Here is an 18,950-nt window from a genome sequence, read left to right as displayed (position 1 = left end):
GTGTGTGCACGTCAATACCCAGAGTTTCAAGGTATGTTCAAAAAATTCTGGAACTTTGTTGATAAAATTTTTCTGTGCTCATTTTTTACTTATTGCTCATGGTCTCCTTTGACATACTCTCTTCCACAGTTGATACACCAGACCCAACACTGTTTCCACTTCTGGAAGCAGTCTTGGTATGCCTCATGCCGGATCGCACAATGTGCTGTTGGCGAATTTTCTTTTATCTCGTCTATTGTTGCAAATATTCATCCTTTCAACAGGGTTTTCAACTTTGGATATAAAAAAAGTCCACAGTGGCCAGGCCTGGAGAGTACAGAGGATCAGGCAGCACAGTGATTTCGTTTTGTGCGCAACAGTTACACACCAACAGAGATGAATGTGCCAGCATGTTATCATGATGCAAGAGCCATGAATTGTCTCGCCACATTACAGGCTATTCCCTTCTCAAATTTTCTCACAGGCATCACAACACACCCTTTTATATCAGAGTTGCACTTACAACCTACATCTTCAATTATTTACTCGATGTATTCCAATCTCAGTCTTCCTCTACTGTTTTTACCCTCTACAGCTCCCTCTAGAACCATGGAAGTTACTCCCTGATGTCTTAACATATGTCCTATCATCCAGTCTCTTCTTCTTGTCAGTGTTTTCCAAACATCCTATTCCTCTCTGATTCTGCACAGAACCTCCTCATTCCTTACCTTATCAGTTCACCTAATTTTCAACCTTTTTCTGTAGCACCACATCTTAAATGCTTTGATTTTCTTCCATTCCAGTTTTCCTAAAGTCCATGTTTCACTACCATACATACTCCAAACATACATTCTCAGAAATTTGTTCCTCAAATTAAGTATTATGTTTGATACTAGTAAACTTCTCGTGGCCTGGAATACCCTTTTGCCAGTGCCATTCTGCTTTTGATGTCCTCCTTGCTCCATCTGTCATGGGTTATTTTGGTGCCTAGGTAGCAGAATCCCTTAACTTCCTCTACTTCTTGACCATCAGTCCTGTTGTTAAGTTTCTCGCTGTCCTCATTACTTCCATCTTTCTTTGATTTACTCTCAATCCGTATTCTGTACTCATTAGGCTGTTCATTCCATTCAACAGATCCTTTATTTCTTCACTTTCACTGAGGATAGCAATATCATCATTGAATTTTATCATTGATATCCCTTCACCTTGAATTTTAATTCAACTCTTGAACATTTATTTTATTTCCATCATTGCTTCATTGCTGTACAGATTGAATGGTAAGGGTAAAAGACTACATCCCTCGCATACACCCTTTTTAATCCAAGCACTTCATTCTTGGTCTTCCACTCTTATTATTCCATCTTGGCTCTTGCATATGTTGTGTATTACCCATCTTTCCTTAGAGCTTACCCATATTTTCCACAGACTGTCAAACTTCTTGCACCATTTGACACTGTCAAACTCTTTTCCAGGTTGACAAATTCTATGAACATGTCTTATTAATCTATGTCCAACTCCAAACCTCTTATCATTTGAGGTGAATGCACTAATATGCCACATGGTGGACAGTGTGTTACTGTGACTCAGATGGATTATTAGTCAGTCTTGTGTCCCTTACTGACCAGTTTAAAATGGACAAGTTAATACCTAGGAAGAAAAGTACTGATTCACCAAGTGTTAGTGATGGTGAACCTACAGCTAGTGTTAGAGTTGCTGTACGAGAAAACAATGACAGAAGTATTGACGAAAGTGTGGCAGTGACAAAAAAACACTGTTTCATGAAAATAAAGCATCACATTTATCAGCCCTCATGCAGTCAGCAATTTGCATGGATCAATTACAATAAGGTAAAAGGTGTTACTTTTGCAAAAAAAATGTTCAGGGAAATATGGGAATACAGAAATACAAGTCCCTTAGGAAAAATAAATAGAAATTGTAGGGAAGCTAAGGTGAAATGGTTTCATGAAAAATCTGAAGAAATTGAGAAAGAAATGTATGTTGGAAGGGCTGACTCAGCATATGAAAAGATCAAAACAATTTTTGGTGAAATTAAAAGCAAGGGTGGTAACATTTAAAGTGCAATGGGAATTTCACTGTTAAATGCAGAGGAGAGAGTGGATAGGTGGAGAGAGTACACTGGTGGCCTCTATGAGGGGGAAGACTTGTCAAATGTGATAGAAGAAGAAACAGGAATTGATGTAAACAAGATAGGGTGTCCTGTATTAGGATCAGAATTTAAAAGAGATTTGGTAGACTTTTGATCAAATAAGGCAGAAGGGATGGATAACATTCCATCACAATTTCTAAAATCATTGGGGGGAAGTGGCAACAAAATGATTGTTTGCATTGGTGTGCAGAATATATGAGACTGGCGATATACCATCAGACTTATGGCAAAATATCATCCACACAGTTCTGAAGATAGCAAGAGCACAATCAGGTTAACAGCTTGTGGATCCAAGTTGCTGACAAGAATAATATACAGAAGAATGGAAAAGAGAATTGGGAATGTGTTATATGACGATCAGTTTGGCTTTATGAAAGGTAAAGGCACCTCGGAGGCAGTTCTGAATTATTAGTGGGGTTGGACATAGATTAATAAAAGGTGGATACTTTTACTTGGTCCCTGGCTGTTTGGTGAAAGTTGGCTGACTTTGAGCTGCTCCAGACTTTTTTTTGTCACTGCCAACAGCAACACTATAACAGTATTGTGTTCCCTAGCAGTAAGGATACACTGTATGATTAGTGTACATTCGTGTGTGGTGTTGCACCTAGTGATTCTCAATATTATTTATAAAAATGAGTAAAGAATCTTTACTAGTACCTTGTCCTTCTAGTGACTCATCAACAATTTTCTTGTTACAACTGCTATGCACTAATCTATTACACATTCATTTCTTTTATAAACTGTAAGTGGGCTGCTCTGCAAGAAAGAGGAGGCGATCGTTCAAGAAGCGCATCCGCAACAGTCTGATCATAAGCTTCTGCTCCCCACATGCCCCTGTATAGGGGCAAAATAAAAATACGAGATCAATACAGATCCAGGGGAAACCGTCTCAGAATGACAGCTCATCATGCAAACAGGTTAGAGCAGTAGCAGGGATGAACTCTCAATAACTTGTCAAACCAGCATTTTTTCGTTCTTAATTATTATGTACGCTTATGCAACAATGTAAATGCAAGTTTAACAGATTTCCCAGTAAAGAGGTGGGTGGTGGTGGTGAGAAATGTATGTTTGAACATTGGAGAAGTGAGGACCCTACTTCTAAATATTTGGGGAGGGGGCACAAAGCACCTTGTCCCCCCTCCTCTTCCCCACCGAAGTTAGTGTCTCTGGTGATATTTGTTTCTAGTTTAGATAACGTTGAGGTCTCCAGTTGTTGGTCCTGTTCTACAGCTAAACACAAAAGCAGTTAAAATACTAATATGTCTTAATCACAAGGAATTATTAAAAACTTAAAATCACATTTCAAAGTGGTAATTGGTTTCGATTTTATCAAAAATCATCTTCAGACCATCTCTCTGAAACGTTAACCATTGATATTCTTGAGAGGGGAACAGGCATCAAAATTACACACTTCATCTACATTATAAATGTGGATAGACAGACTTAATAAAATAAAATGTTTTTATACATCAGATGGTGAGCATAGAGGTGGAACTTTGGGAGCTGTTGGAGAACACCTCTGGTAACTGCTAAATAGTGTCGAAATGCCATATATTATAAAGACAAAGTTGCACCCCTCACCTGTTGCATGACATCATTGAGAGCCAATAGGGCCTAACATATGACGGTAACATAGGTAAAACATAAAACCTTGATCTAGATGTAGATAAAATACAATATTAAGGATTATATAAAATAAGCAGTCCACAGTAGTAATTATTTTACATTGGCTAAAATAATTATGAACATACATAACCAACCAACAGAAACTGAGTTAATAACACTAAACTGTTATCTACACCCCCTCCTCCCCTCCCCCATCACCCAATCTTGACCACTTGACCATATGTGCCCTCGTTTTCTGAGCATATCAGTGCTCTTGGCTGATCTAGTGTTTCAGGGGTTCAGAGCATTCCTTTATATGAAGTTTGCATCCTGGGAGGTGTTCTTATGACATCTTTATGTGAAATTACTACATTTAGCCTCGTTATAGTATAGCGTTCTGTTTGCTCCACACTGTTGTCAAAGTATTGAGTCAGTTGTTCTCGGCTTCCTGTTCACATAGTCTGATGAAATTATCTCCCAGCTCAATTGTACTTCACATCTACCATGTTGACATTTGGTTATGACACAGTTGCATAGCCAGCAGATGTGCCCCACTTAGCAATGTTTCCATCAGTTAGAAATGAAATTTTATTCCTGTAGTTACTATTCTGCTGTCCAACGGCACCATTACTTGTATTTTCGTGGTTTCAATGAAAACTTCAATCTGAGATTTGGTCAAACTGAAGCTGATACCAGCATGAAATGTGAGGAGCTCTTTTTCAAATGTGGAGACATATAATTACATTCTATGTGAGAAAAAAAGCTAAAAGAGAACTACAAGGTCACAAAATGACAGCAAGTAAGTTGTATGGGAAACTAAAGCACATAACTAAATTGTGTTTGCAACATGATGACATTGTCAGTCTCCTGTTTGGCTTTATACAGAATCTATGTTACCAAAATTTTGCATTCAAGATCTCTATGAGTTGGTTGATTTGATAACTTAAAGACCAAAATGTCTAAATTATTTTTGTGTGAAGGGAAAGCAAATTGTCAGTGAAGTTGGTAGCATGTTTTTTCTCATACATAAATGAATGTTTACTCCTATAAGTAACAAAATAAAAAAAGAAACCTTTTTTATTATGGTTGTCCAGGACAAATCTGGAATCACTCAATGATCTGATCCTGTCCTACTCTGACAGGCCACATAAATAAAATAATACATTAACTCTGATCAGTGGCCATTCCTGCCTTCCCAATAAGTGGGATTCTGGTACAATAAAGAAAAATCTCTGTTCATTTGACTGCATGTATGTTCTAAAACACTACGAGGCCCTAATAAAATAATCATACATTAAGACAAGTGATGAATTTGGAATCTCCCACACATTTTGGATTGTCATAGTTGGTGGAAAGACTGTTAAAGAAAAGTCCTGCAGCCATAAAATCACTAGGAAAGATTGTTACTGCTCAATAGAAAATTAAATTTTTCCTTAGTGAATATATGGAATTGAAGTACAATTCATGACAGAAGGGGCATGAAACTGTCAACAAATTTGTTGATGGTTTAGGGAATCAGTCATATTCAGAATTTGCCCATCTTTCTATGTTATCCTTCTGGGGCTGTTCCAGTAGACTAAAAAACTTGGAGGATGTGAAGAAAATGGTATAAAATATATACTGCAGGATTTGTTTTTGATTTTATGAAAATCTCTTTCAGTGTGTATCAGTAATGAGGTGGACTGTGAAGTATTTTACTAAAAGTGTTGAACATGTCAGATGTTTTGTAGTATTTGCATGTTTTTCATATAGGGAGTAAAGAGTGATTGTCACTTTGAGATCCATCTGCTTTGATGATGAAACACCTACCCTCTCTAAGTATAATCAATCATGAGTCGATATTCATTTAGTGGAGAAGCAAGATAAGCTTTTTCCCAAATTGTATTCTTAGGAAGTGCAACTGAGATCAATTTCAGAAGGTGAGTACACCAAAAGATTTTATATATGTGTATAAAAAAATTGAATTTCTTCTCAATTTGGAAAATCAGACATTTCTGCGATTGTCAGTTCATTTGTAGAAGGAATCTCTAATCTGGTTATCTTAAATTTTCATTTAAACTTCCAGGTTTGCCCACTATGCTCCTTTATTTCTGACAGTCACTTTTTGAAAGCATTTGCAGCAGGACGGGAATCCATGTGCCATGGTTTTGTGTGTGTGTGTGTGTGTGTGTGTGCGTGTGTGTGTGTGTCCCCATAGTCATTTATGGCTTGTTGTGTCTATTGATACTATGGTGATAGTTCAATTAAGGTAGAAGCATTAATAGCTTTAATGAAGATACAGTTGTAGTTCATGTGCTGAAAGTATATTTAAACTAATCACTAACTCCTTGCAGGATATTTCAGAAACTGTTGAAAGAGTGGCAGGCTTCCTTGGGAAATCTCTAACTGATGAACAGATATCAGAGCTCACATCATATTTACATATAAATAATTTCCGTAAAAACACAGCAGTCAACATGGATCAGCTGAAAGACATTGGACTGCTGCAGAATGGAGAGCAGGATTTTATAAGGAAAGGTATTATTAACAAGTCAAGCATTATCTCAGCTACTATCAACTTAACCTACTTTTTTTTTATTAGGTCATAGAATTTACTACCTGATTCAGATGCACCACTTGTGAAATATAAAATTTATTGTGAATCTAACAAAAAAGAAGACAAAAATTTAGTTTTCTCCTTTCAAAATAGAAGCACCCTCCTTTTTTGGAACCTGCGCTTCTGCCACATGAAATACAATGTGCTGATCTTAGGTGTTTCATTAACATTTCTATTTCTTTTGCATATATTAATGAAAAGTACAATACTTTAATACTGTAAGTGAGCAGAGGATTAAATTCTCATCTTCCTTCCTTTCTTCCAAGGACCTTGGGAAAATGCTAATATGATTTTAGTTGGAGCTGCAGACAATAGTTGGCATCACTTATTGAATAAACAACTGGCACCAGTCACAAAACTGGCAATGCTCCTCTCACAAGTGTGACAATACTGTCACTCTTTGAGCAGTAATTCAAAACTTGGGTAAGGTGCTATGTGGAACTTGCTAATGCAGAGCTTCAGGAGTCACTTGGGAGGAGAGGAGGCAGGAGAGAGACATACATAAATAGCCGTAGATGTAACTGATGCATCATCTATAGTATGGTCTCCATCTGAATGCATCTTGGAAAGAAGTTACTTGCACAATTAAGAGTCAGCAGAGTTCAGTGAGACTTAGGCATTATCTATCCAGTCCCAATGCTTTCCAGTGTTTTCACTATGTCTTTTTAAAGCCTTCCAAAACAAAGTGCTACAACAGCTGCCAGTGAAGAAAAATACTGTAGCTTGGGGAAATGAGTGAACCTGAAAGAACATTTTCCATCAAACATAGGAAGCTCTATAAATAAAAAGGGTGTACAAAATTCTTTTACTGTATCTTTTCAGTCTCAAATCACACAAATGTTACTCTTGGTTTTGGCTTCTTAGAAACTCATCATTAAATGATATTATAAAGAGAAAGGACAAAGGAGAGTAGTAAATCTTAAGAAACTAAATGAAACATTCAAATCTACTTCTGTACGTAGCTGTGGTGACGCACTTCCCAATGTTGACATCTGCCACTTGTATGCTCAAGCAGATGATGCAAATGCTACCCCACAACTGACACTTCCCGTATGGATGCCCAGAAAATAATACATTTGACACTGTCGCTGAACATTACAGGCTACTCACATTATGATGGAGAACCTCTTTAAATAATCCGGCACCCATGTCCCCCTTCCCCAAACAGTTGTTCCAGATGTGACATTGAGCATTGCTTCTCAATTACCACCAACATTAATACCAGCAAGACAGCAGTCTGGCACCTTCCAGACACTCCAATAAATGGTGCAGTGTGTGTGCCCACAAGAGCATGCTTGCAAGTCTTTATATACTTCTCCACAAGTGGCCTTCCAACGCTTATGAAATAATGTTGCCTTTATTAACACCCCTTCGAGTGAACTGGTAGTTAGACATTCGCCACATAACTATTCCATTTAACCTCTCACCTTAAACTGAGGATGTAGATTTGTGTTAGTAGTGAGATGTGTCTGGCCTAGACACAACAGCTGCATCTTTGTACAGGGTGTTTCAAAAATGACCAGTATATTTGAAACGGCAATAAAAACTAAACGAGCAGCGATAGAAATACACCGTTTGTTGCAATATACTTGGGACAACAGTACATTTTCAGGCAGACAAACTTTCGAAATTACAGTAGTTACAATTTTCAACAACAGATGGCGCTGCGGTCTGGGAAACTCTATAGTACGATATTTTCCACATATCCACCATGCGTAGCAATAATATGGCGTAGTCTCTGAATGAAATTACCCGAAACCTTTGACAATGTGTCTGGTGGAATGGCTTCACATGCAGATGAGATGTACTGCTTCAGCTGTTCAATTGTTTCTGGATTCTGGCGGTACACCTGGTCTTTCAAGTGTCCCCACAGAAAGAAGTCACAGGGGTTCTTGTCTGGCGAATAGGGAGGCCAATCCACGCCGCCTCCTGTATGTTTCGGATAGCCCAAAGCAATCACACGATCATCAAAATATTCATTCAGGAAATTAAAGACGTCAGCCGTGCGATGTGGCCGGCCACCATCTTGCATAAACCATGAGGTGTTCGCAGTGTCATCTAAGGCAGTTTGTACCGCCACAAATTCATGAAGAATGTCCAGATAGCGTGATGCAGTAATCGTTTCGGATCTGAAAAATGGGCCAATGATTCCTTTGGAAGAAATGGCGGCCCAGACCAGTACTTTTTGAGGATGCAGGGACGATGGGACTGCAACATGGGGCTTTTCGGTTCCCCATATGCACCAGTTCTGTTTATTGACGAAGCTGTCCAGGTAAAAATAAGCTTCGTCAGTAAACCAAATGCTGCCCACATGCATATCACTGTCATTAATCCTGTGCACTATATCGTTAGCGAATGTCTCTCGTGCAGCAATGGTAGCGGCGCTGAGGGGTTGCCGCGTTTGAATTTTGTATGGATAGAGGTGTAAACTCTGGCGCATGAGACGATACGTGGACGTTGGCGTCATTTGGACCGCAGCTGCAACACGGCGAACGGAACCCGAGGCTGCTGTTGGATCACCTGCTGCACTAGCTGCGCGTTGCCCTGTGTGGTTGCCGTACGCGGTCGCCCTACCTTTCCAGCACGTTCATCCGTCACGTTCCCAGTCCATTGAAATTTTTCAAACAGATGCTTTATTGTATTGCTTTTTGGTCCTTTGGTTACATTAAACCTCCGTTGAAAACTTCGTCTTGTTGCAACAACACTGTGTTCTAGGCGGTGTAATTCCAACACCAGAAAAATCCTCTGTTCTAAGGAATAAACCATGTTGTCTACAGCACACTTGCAAGTTGTGAACAGCACACGCTTACAGCAGAAAGACGACGTACAGAATGGCGCACCCACAGACTGCGTTGTCTTCTATATCTTTCACATCACTTGCAGCGCCATCTGTTGTTGAAAATTGTAACTACTGTAATTTCGAAAGTTTGTCCGCCTGAAAATGTACTGTTGTCCAAAGCATATTGCAACAAACGGTGTATTTCTATCGCTGCTCATTTAGTTTTTGTTGCCGTTTCAAATATACCGGTCATTTTTGAAACACCGTGTATATTCTCTTGTTGACATATTGCTGTCAGCAATCTAGTATGATAATCTGCTAAATAGCCTCCATCCACCACGTACATTTCATTCCACTAAATGGACCACTTGTATGCCAGTGCATTTAAATTGCTTTCTCTTCTTCCATACCCAACATGCCTACCCATTAGCAGTTAGCTTTATGATAGCCACTAGAAGAACAAGTGAGGAAAAAAACTTATTCCCACACTGGTGGCCATGGCGATCAGCCCAGATTTGGCAATCTGTTCCATGCTTACCTCTGACATGTTCCACACAGCCCCAGCATGCCTTGCTTGCTCACACACACTCCCTGCCCGTACCCCACCCCCACCATGGCTTATGATTAGAAACTGCAAATGGATGGGTTTCAGATTTTCATCGCACAGTTCATCAGGAGTACTGATATTGAAGTGCAAGCCACTTGTCCGACATCCAGACATGCCAGGCCTCTGCACACATGCCACTGTTCAATGACCATGACCCCTTTCTATGGTTCTCGACTGCCAATAAATATTTCCAGGCTCCTCCGTCAACAGTGTTTCCACAAAATGCCTACTACAGATGCATTCTGCAAGTTGCAAATTGGTTACCAAGAATTATAAAGTCTACACTACATACTGAAAACGTAACATTTGTTAAAACAAGCTATTACAAAACAAGTGTGAACTGACAGAAAAAAGAATTCCAAATAAACTAGAAAAGAAAAAATAAAGAAGAATCACAATAGATCAGAAAATATTGTTGGGGAACTTCTTCTATTCCAATGGAGAGTCTCTTCGCACAAACCCTAAAAATTAATGTTTTAGATTATGTTGTGTCTTGATCTTCAGTCTAAAAATTGGTTTCATGCAGCTCTCCATAACTGTCTTCCCCATGCTAGTCTTTGTTTCTTTTAACTGCTGACATCATTTTCCAAAACTATTCTAGAATATTATCTCACCTGAGCAATAATAATATCCTAAGCAAATCACAGTTTGGATTTCAGAAGAGTTGCTCTACTGAGAATGCTATTTACATTCTTACTCACCAAATTTGAGAAGCATCAAATAGTGGTGGTTAGTATTTACTATCTAATGGATCTGACTGTGAATCACAATCGTCTCCTAGATAAATTGAAATTTTATGGGACTAATGATATAGTCAGCCAACAGATAATGTCAGATATAACCAAAAGAATGCATAAAGTTGTGGTTAGTAATTCAACCAATGTAGTCCTTACAACATTATTGTGACTGGGGAGAAATCATGTATGGGGTTCCCCAAGGCTCAATCTTAGGTCTGCTATTGTTCCTTATATGTGAAAACAATCTTCCATCTAACATACAACAAGCAGAATTACATTGTTTTTGCACGTCTTTTGCACACTAATATTGTACTCAATCCAAGCATAAAGAAACAAGAAATGCTAAACAGTCTTCTTAAAAGTATTACTGACTGATTTTTTGTGAATGGTCTCATCCTTCTTTTTAAAAAGACACAAAATATTCAGTTCTGCACTATCAGAGTGTTACACCAAGCCGGCTGATGTGGCTGAGCGGTTCTAGGCGCTTCAGTCTGGAACCGCGTGACCGCTACGGTCGCAGGTTCGAATCCTGCCTCTGGCATGGATGTGTGTGATGTCCTTAGGTTAGTTAGGTTTAAGTAGCTCTAAGTCTAAGGGACTGATGTCCTCAGATGTTAAGTCCCATAGTGCTCAGAACCATTTGAACCATTTTGTTACACCAATGACAAGTGTAACACATGGCATGGAAATAATAAATAGGGTGGAAACTTCAAAATTCTTAGGTGTCCATATCAATGAGAATTAACTGAAAAAAGTACATACGGTATTGAAGTTCCTAAAACATCTTAGCTCAGCTACATTTGCACTTAAAATCATTGGAAATCTCGGTGAGAGACAAATCAGTATGTTGACATATTTTGCTTATTTTCATTCAGTAATGTCACAGGGGATAATGTTCTGGGGTAGCTCTTCTTTAAGCTAGAAAGTGTAGCTCAAAAACGCGCTGTAAGAATAATATGTAGTACTCACACATGATCATCTTGTAGACATCTCTGTAAGGAGTTAGGCATGACTACAGCTTCACAATATATTTATATTCCTTCGTGAAGTATGTTGCAAATAATCCACTGCAATTCAAAAGGAACAGTGATGTACATAATTACAATACCAGAAGTAAAAATGACATTCATTACTCCATAGTAAAGTTGTCTTTAGCACAAAAAGAGGTGCACAATGCTGCAATTAAAATTTTTGAAACATTATCCAGCAATATAAAATGTCTGGCAGACAGTGAAGTAAAATTTAAAGGAAATGTTTCTCCTTGACAACTCCTCCTATTCTGTGAAAGAATTTGTATTATTGTTCTGTAAGGAAGGTGGGGGGCAAGAATTACTAACTCTTACTTGTATTTTTTTAAGAGAGAGAGAGAGAGAGAGAGAGAGAGAGAGAGAGAGAGAGAGAAAGCTTATATATGTTCAGCATGTAGCCGTATTTACAAATTAATGTGAGATGTGAACATAAAATGACTCATTCCACATCATTGCAATTTATCATACAAATTATTTGTGGAACATGAAGCTACTAAAAACTAAACTAACTAACTGAAAAAACTGCAATCTATATCGACTTGAACTCTTTATTATTGTTGCATTGCATTGTTTGTTGGTCCTGTTGTCTACATAGCAGCTTATGCATAAGACATTGGGCAAGTCAAGTTATAAATATACAGGCTGAAAGTCATTTCAAGGCATACATATTTAAGGTTACAATAATACACTTTACACGTAAGTATTTATATAACACACTTCATAAATTTAAATATTGTTCAATGAGTAAAAGCAGTGATGTTGTAAATACGACTTTAGAGATTTTCCAAATGCATTGACCTCAGTGATAGCTTTTATGTTTTCAGGAAGTTTGTTATCAAGCTTAACTCCCATGTGAAAAGTACCTTTTTGGCACAATGCTGTGCTGATTTGAGTCATATGTAAGTTTCTGTTTTGTCTGGTAAAGTGATCATGTGTATCACAGTTTTTTTGCAGTCTCCAGTCCTTGCCTATTACATTTAATTTAAAGAACAAAAGGGTTTCCATAATGTATACACATGGTAATGGAGGAATACCAGATTTCTTGAGCAGGGGTTTACAAGAGTCTCTAGGCTTGCACCCAAACAAGATTCTAATGTCCCTTTTTTGTAGTTTAAAAGTGCTATTTGCTGTTTTAGAGTCTCCCCAGAAGGTGACCACATATCTAAGAGGAGAATGAAAGTATGTGCAACATGCATTCAATACTGTGTTCTCACTACTTGGCTACTCTATAATTTTAGTCCTCACACTACCATCCATTACTGATTAACTGTTCAGATGTGACTTATGATGTGCCCTATCAATGTACCCTTTCTTTTAATCAAAATGTACAATTAATTTCTTTCCTCTCTGTTTCTATTCAGTGCCTCTTCATTAGTTATCATTCTGTGCATGTAACCTTTGGCATTCTTCTGTAGCTTTACATTTCAGAAGATTTTATTGTTTCCTTGTCTGTTTATCTTCCATGCCTGGCTACACTCTACAAAAATACTTTCCTAAAATATTTCCTAGATATTATGTGTATTACGTATATTATGTATTTATCTATGCAGAAGCTGTTACAAAAGGCAATCTACATTTATAGCATTTAGGTTATTTATTATTAAAAAAATGGTTCAAATGGCTCTGAGCGCTATGGGACTTAACATATGTGGTCATCAGTCCCCTAGAACTTAGAACTACTTAAACCTAACTAACCTAAGGACATCACACACATCCATGCCCGAGGCAGGATTCGAACCTGCGACCGTAGCAGTCGCGCGGTTCCCGACTGAGCGGCTAGAACCGCTAGACCACCACAGCCGGCTATATTTATTATCAATATTATAAAATAACATTTAATTATGTTTAGTCATTTCATTATATTAGACTTAAGTAAAACATATGTCATGACTCCTTTCTGCATCCCAGAGTACCCTCTCCTAGGGATTCACAGTAATTGACTAATGTAATGTGGTGTAATAATATAACAGTAGAAGGAAAAATATGATATAATAAGTAAAACATAGCATTTAAGTTATTTATTATCAATATTATCACTGTCATTAAATAGTGTTTAATTATGTTTAGTCATTTCACTATATTAGACTTAAATAAAATGTATGTCATGACTTCTTTCTGCATCCCAGGGTCCCCTCTCCTAGGGATTCACAGTAAACGACTAATGTAATGTGGTGTAATAAAATAATAGTAGAAGGAAAAATATGGTATAATAAGTAACAGATGTGTTTAAACTGTATAGAACTAGTCTGTCTCAAACATGAAAAAATGTTTCAGGTCAAAATGGTTCATGGATTGATGAGTTCACACCTGAGTTGGATAAAAGGGCAAATGAATGGATAAAAGAAAATTTGAAACACACTGACCTCAGATTTCCTGTAAAACTTGTAGAAGAATAACAATAAAACATTAGAATTTGTTTTGCTAAATGGTGTCTCTTTTTACTCAAGTTGAATGGAATGTAGAAGACCAACAGGAACTACTTTTGTGAATGTCCACATTTTGTGTAGCTGTTGAAGGCTTGTTACAAATTTTCTGCTGCAGATAACATGCTCCTCTAAAAAGTAATGCTTGCTCTGTGAGAACAGTGCACTTATTAAAGTGCCTGTAAAGGTAAAATAAGTTAGAATGTAAGCTGGCTGCTTGCTACACTTTGACATGAATATTTTGCGTGCAGTATACAACCTCATCTTCCCTAGTGAGGTGATGCTTTGGATCAAGGACGGGCAATCTTTGGTGACCCAAGGGCTTCATTCACTTAATTAAACTCACTGGCCATCTAGTCATGTGATGCAACAGCAGCACTCCCAGTGCATGAAGTCAAAACTATAATGTCCATGATGTTTATGTTTTTGCAGTAACACACTGATATGAATGACACTTCTTTCTCAAGATGCCACACCAGCAAATTATATATCAAAGTGTATGTTTTGAGAGTACATTAATTTTATGGTTACCCAATCTTCAGATGTTTATATTTGTTTATGCATCATGAAAAAGCTTCCTTGCTTATGGTATTTTACAACATCATTAGTGAAGAAACAATGTTCACAGCACACAAATAAATAAAAACACCCAAAGACTAGATGTTGGGCATCTTTAAATATCAAACTTCAAAAATAAATGCCTATAAAAGCAACTAGTTGCAGCTAATTCACTAAATATTACCTTCAATTTCAACAGCTGCAGTGTTCTGATACACCCCACACTCTCTCTTCCATGAATTTTTTCTGTTAGCCAGACTGACGTTAATCCACCAGTTACCCAGCTGTGCTTTAGATGTATGTTAAAATCAAATGAAGTTTGAAGTGATGGTAAACTAATTGCAGTGATTACTTAAAATGTCAATTCAGACACCATGTTAATTTTTATAACATATTTTCTGTTACTCTACTATCTGTATGATAATGTAACTTACATACAGGTATGAGTGGGGGGTAACACATTGGATAAAAGATACATAAGAAATATTGCAAAAGGTGGAGGTCATGCGCAGAAACTATGTTCACTGAGTTGATTGGGGTTGGGTTGATCTGGGGAGAGGAGACCAAACTGCGAGGTCATCGGTCTCATCGGATAGGGAAGGATGGGGAAGGAAGTCGGCCGTGCCCTTTCAAAGGGCATTTGCCTGAGATAATTTAGGGAAATCACAGAAAACCTAAATCAGGATGGCCAGATGTGGGATCAAACCGTCATCCTCCTGAATTCAAGTCCAGTGTGCTAACCACTGCGCCACCTTGCTCAGTATGGTCACTGGGTGAGAGAAAAGCAGCAGCAGAATAAAATGATGAGAAGTACTACACCAGTGGCTGCAGGTATGAAGCAAGGAATGAGAGAGAGGAGTCTGGATCAACATTCTACATCAATGCTAATGACAAAAATATGCTGCCAAATTTTAGACTACTTTCATAAAGTCTATAAATCCTACATAAATAGTGGAATCAGTACATCTTTTTCAGGTTTTCAGAAGTGATCTGTCACACAGGATCAACTTATAGCATATTGCTGGCTGTTGTTATTGAACATACATACATATCATCACTCAAAAACAGTCTTACATGCAGTCAAAGTGTTGATATTTGTATGTTGAGAATGAGGTTGTATTGTGATTTATTTGTCTCATAACATACATATGGTAATTATTTGATAAGAGAACTTGAGACTTGTGGAAATATGATTAATACAATTCCACTGATATAAAACTATAGTTAATAAGATGGAATAGTATTTAAACATTAATGTAACTTTTCTGTGAAAAGACACATTTACATATTTACATAAAGAGACAACTGATAAACTACATTCTGCTCAAATATTCAATTCATTCTTTGTGATATCTTCAACTGAGTAGTAGTGTTGCTGAAGTGGAGTATGATATAGCTTTCTTTCCAATGAATCTAGGGTCATAGTCAGAATGTTCTTGGCTTTTAGTTTGTTGAAATTTTGATTCTCATATACTTCAGAGTGTTGCACATAACTTTAAACCATCATTAGTGAGCATAAAATTATCTTTATTTCTTGTATTATTAGTGTAACCAAGGCAGTGCCCCTTGCATAATTGTACATTGCTATGTAAAAGATGATAATATCATAGATGTTTAGAGAGGGCACTGTAAATAATTTCAGATTTTTAAATAATGGGTGACATAATTTCCTCAGATGCACATCACACATGTTTCTAATAATTGTTTTCTCTATGTAGGTATGTGGATTATGTAGCTTGAATATCCCTAAAAAGCAATACTGTACTTTATAACTGACTGGAAGTAATTATGGTATGCAATTTTCCTTGTGTCCATGTCAGTGGCATTAGCTAATATGTTTGTTTACTAGGTATTCCACATATTTACTCCAATTTAAATTCTTGTCAATGTTGAACCCCAAAAATTTTATAGAATTCACTTCTTACGGATGATGCTGACTGTTTTGTTCTGAATTGGATCATATGAGTTTTTGGAGTGTACTGGGTTAATCCACTGAGATGAAACTGTATTCGTAAATGATCTATTGTATTGATGATTCAGACTGGAATATTTTCTGACTCATGCTCCTCAATTAATACAAGTATATCATCTTCATATAAAACCAGTTGGACATTTCTATTGATCAGCTGATCTTTAATATAGATCAAAAACAAAGTAGATACTAGGATAACCTTGAGGAACACCCTGTGTCTTCCATTTCAAATAATAATTTTCTGCATTGACAGTGATAATCACTCTGTTTCCTATTGCACAGGTATAAAGTAAGCCAATATAGAACACCACTAATCCAACACCCGTCAAATTTATGGATAAAAAGTGCATTATTTACTAATTAAGAGGCTTTAGTGAGGTCACAAAAGATCCCTGCAACTTTTCTCATATTGTCTAACGATGTGCTAACCTTGTCAACATTAATTGCAACCATAATGCTATTTCATCTCTGGGAGATAAATTTGTTTTTAAAAATGATCTTTTATTTTTCAATAAAATTTTGTATCTGGATAGCAGTAGCTTCTTTGAATACTTTGAGGAAGAGATGGGGTGATAATTTCCCATAATGTCTCCTGACTGTTTTTGAACAGGGATTTTACTTCTGCATACTTTAGCACATCTGTGAAAAACCATGTTCAAAAGATTAGTGTATTATTTAAGGTACTGTGTGTCCTATTATTTTATGCAGAAATATGAAAACTTTTTTGGGTATCCTATCCCAACCTGCAGAAAATTTGTGTTTCTACTTCTACTGCTGACACTGTTTTAAACTGTGTGAGGCATTCAGACATTTAACTACTCTGAAGGGAAATACTTCATTGTCATAATCTGCAACATTGATATCTGTTTTAGCTAAGTTAATGAAGGACTCATTGTAGCATTCTGAAATTTGAGTTGAATTTACAATAATTTCATCCTCAAACTTGATTTTATAAATTTTGTGACTAGAGGTTCTAATGCCTAATTCAGATTTCACAACTGACCAAACTGCCTTTGATTTACTCCTATGTCTTAAAATTAATCTATTTGCCATTTGCTTTGCTGGCTTGACAACTTTATTAAATGTTATTTTGTATTACCTATCATATTCAATAAAATCAGTATTTTTATTATATCTTGGTTTCATATGTAGCTGTCTTTTCTTAGTACCAGAGATTTTTGTGTGTTAAGTAATCTATTTAAATTTATTTGTAATTTATTAAAACAAGTTTTAGGTGGAATCATTTCATTGAATACATTTAAAACACTACTTCAGAATGATTTAAAATTCACAGGACTTGAAATAGTTTGCTCAAAGTGCTATTCTGTCTCACTCAGCTTGTCTTGAAATGAAATCATTTTTCCTGATTAAAATTTCTTTTTACATAGAACTTCCTTACATGATCTGGGCAGCTGAATGAATAATGCTGAATGACTGAAAAAAAAATATATGCACATCATCAAAAATGTACTTTTAATTTGTTATAATAGTGTCAATATATGTAGCTAACTGAGCATTTTCTCTTACTGATTCCAAACAAATTTATTTAAAATATTTTTTTATTATGTCAGTGAATATTAATGCTTCACAGGTTTCACTCAACACATTGATGGTTAAATCAACAGCAATATCCTCACTGAAGCTATGGTTCACTGTGATGTATTCTTAGATTTGTATTGTTCTCTACTGCTTTGCGCAAACAATTCTCCAACTAATTTAGTACTGGCATTTTTTCCTCATTTGTTCATTCATTCATTCCTTGTGTTCAGTAGAGTCCATCAAAAAAAGAATCTTCAGGGATGTGGAATGCGTGAATGTATAAGAAACCCATAGAGCTTAATCTGTACACTGTAGTACAACAATATGTAGTCAGTATACTACTTAATACTACTTTTGCTTGTACCACTTATGTGGATGCTAATGAATTATAAGAAAAGTTAGTACTTTGAAAAGAGCCACTGCTTCCTCACTCACAATACGTTTCATGTTGGATGTGCTAAGGCAGTTTTAGAATCTGTTTACGGAAATTTGGTGTGGACTGATCCTTACTTATAGTTTGATATTACCTATACCCTGGATCATGTAACCTGGGCCTGTTCTACTGTAACCCTCTTCTGACATTAATTAATTGGAAATTTGGAAAATTTGTGGTAAGTCCCTAAGGGACCAAACTGCTGAAGTCATCAGTCCTTAGGCTTACACACTAATTAATCTAACTTAAACTAACTTACGTTAAGGACAACACACACATCCATGCCTGAGGAAGGACTCGAACTTCTGATGGGGAAAGCCGCATGAGCCGTGGTAAGGCATCTGACTGCGCTGCTACCCTATGCGGCATTAATTAATTCACACATTTCATATATCCCTTCATTAAGCAAAAGTAACAAGAATGCTTCCATTTATGCTTGTGCAAAGACAGGGATAAGTGACAAAATACGCCTTTAGGAAACGTTAACATGAGGAAATGAGGAACACACAAATGAAATTGTATAAGCT

The 18,950-nt window shown here is 36.9% G+C and overlaps 1 protein-coding gene across 1 annotated transcript in view; it reads left to right on the top strand.

Annotated features, from left to right (window-relative positions):
- The window catches only part of LOC126168751 (sulfotransferase 1C4), a 28,020-nt gene extending 14,126 nt beyond the window's left edge, over positions 1 to 13,894 (top strand). Inside the window, exons 6-7 of the mRNA XM_049920627.1 lie at positions 6,085 to 6,268; positions 13,773 to 13,894. Of these exons, the coding sequence (XP_049776584.1) occupies positions 6,085 to 6,268; positions 13,773 to 13,894 (306 nt within the window). The remainder of the gene's footprint in view (positions 1 to 6,084; positions 6,269 to 13,772) is intronic.
- Positions 13,895 to 18,950: the final 5,056 nt, after the last annotated feature.

The sequence above is a fragment of the Schistocerca cancellata genome, chromosome 1 (assembly GCF_023864275.1).
Source record: "Schistocerca cancellata isolate TAMUIC-IGC-003103 chromosome 1, iqSchCanc2.1, whole genome shotgun sequence".
Lineage (NCBI taxonomy): Eukaryota > Metazoa > Arthropoda > Insecta > Orthoptera > Acrididae > Schistocerca > Schistocerca cancellata.
The sequence above is the reverse complement of the archived record's forward strand: the minus strand, read 5'-3'. Positions and strand labels throughout refer to the sequence as shown.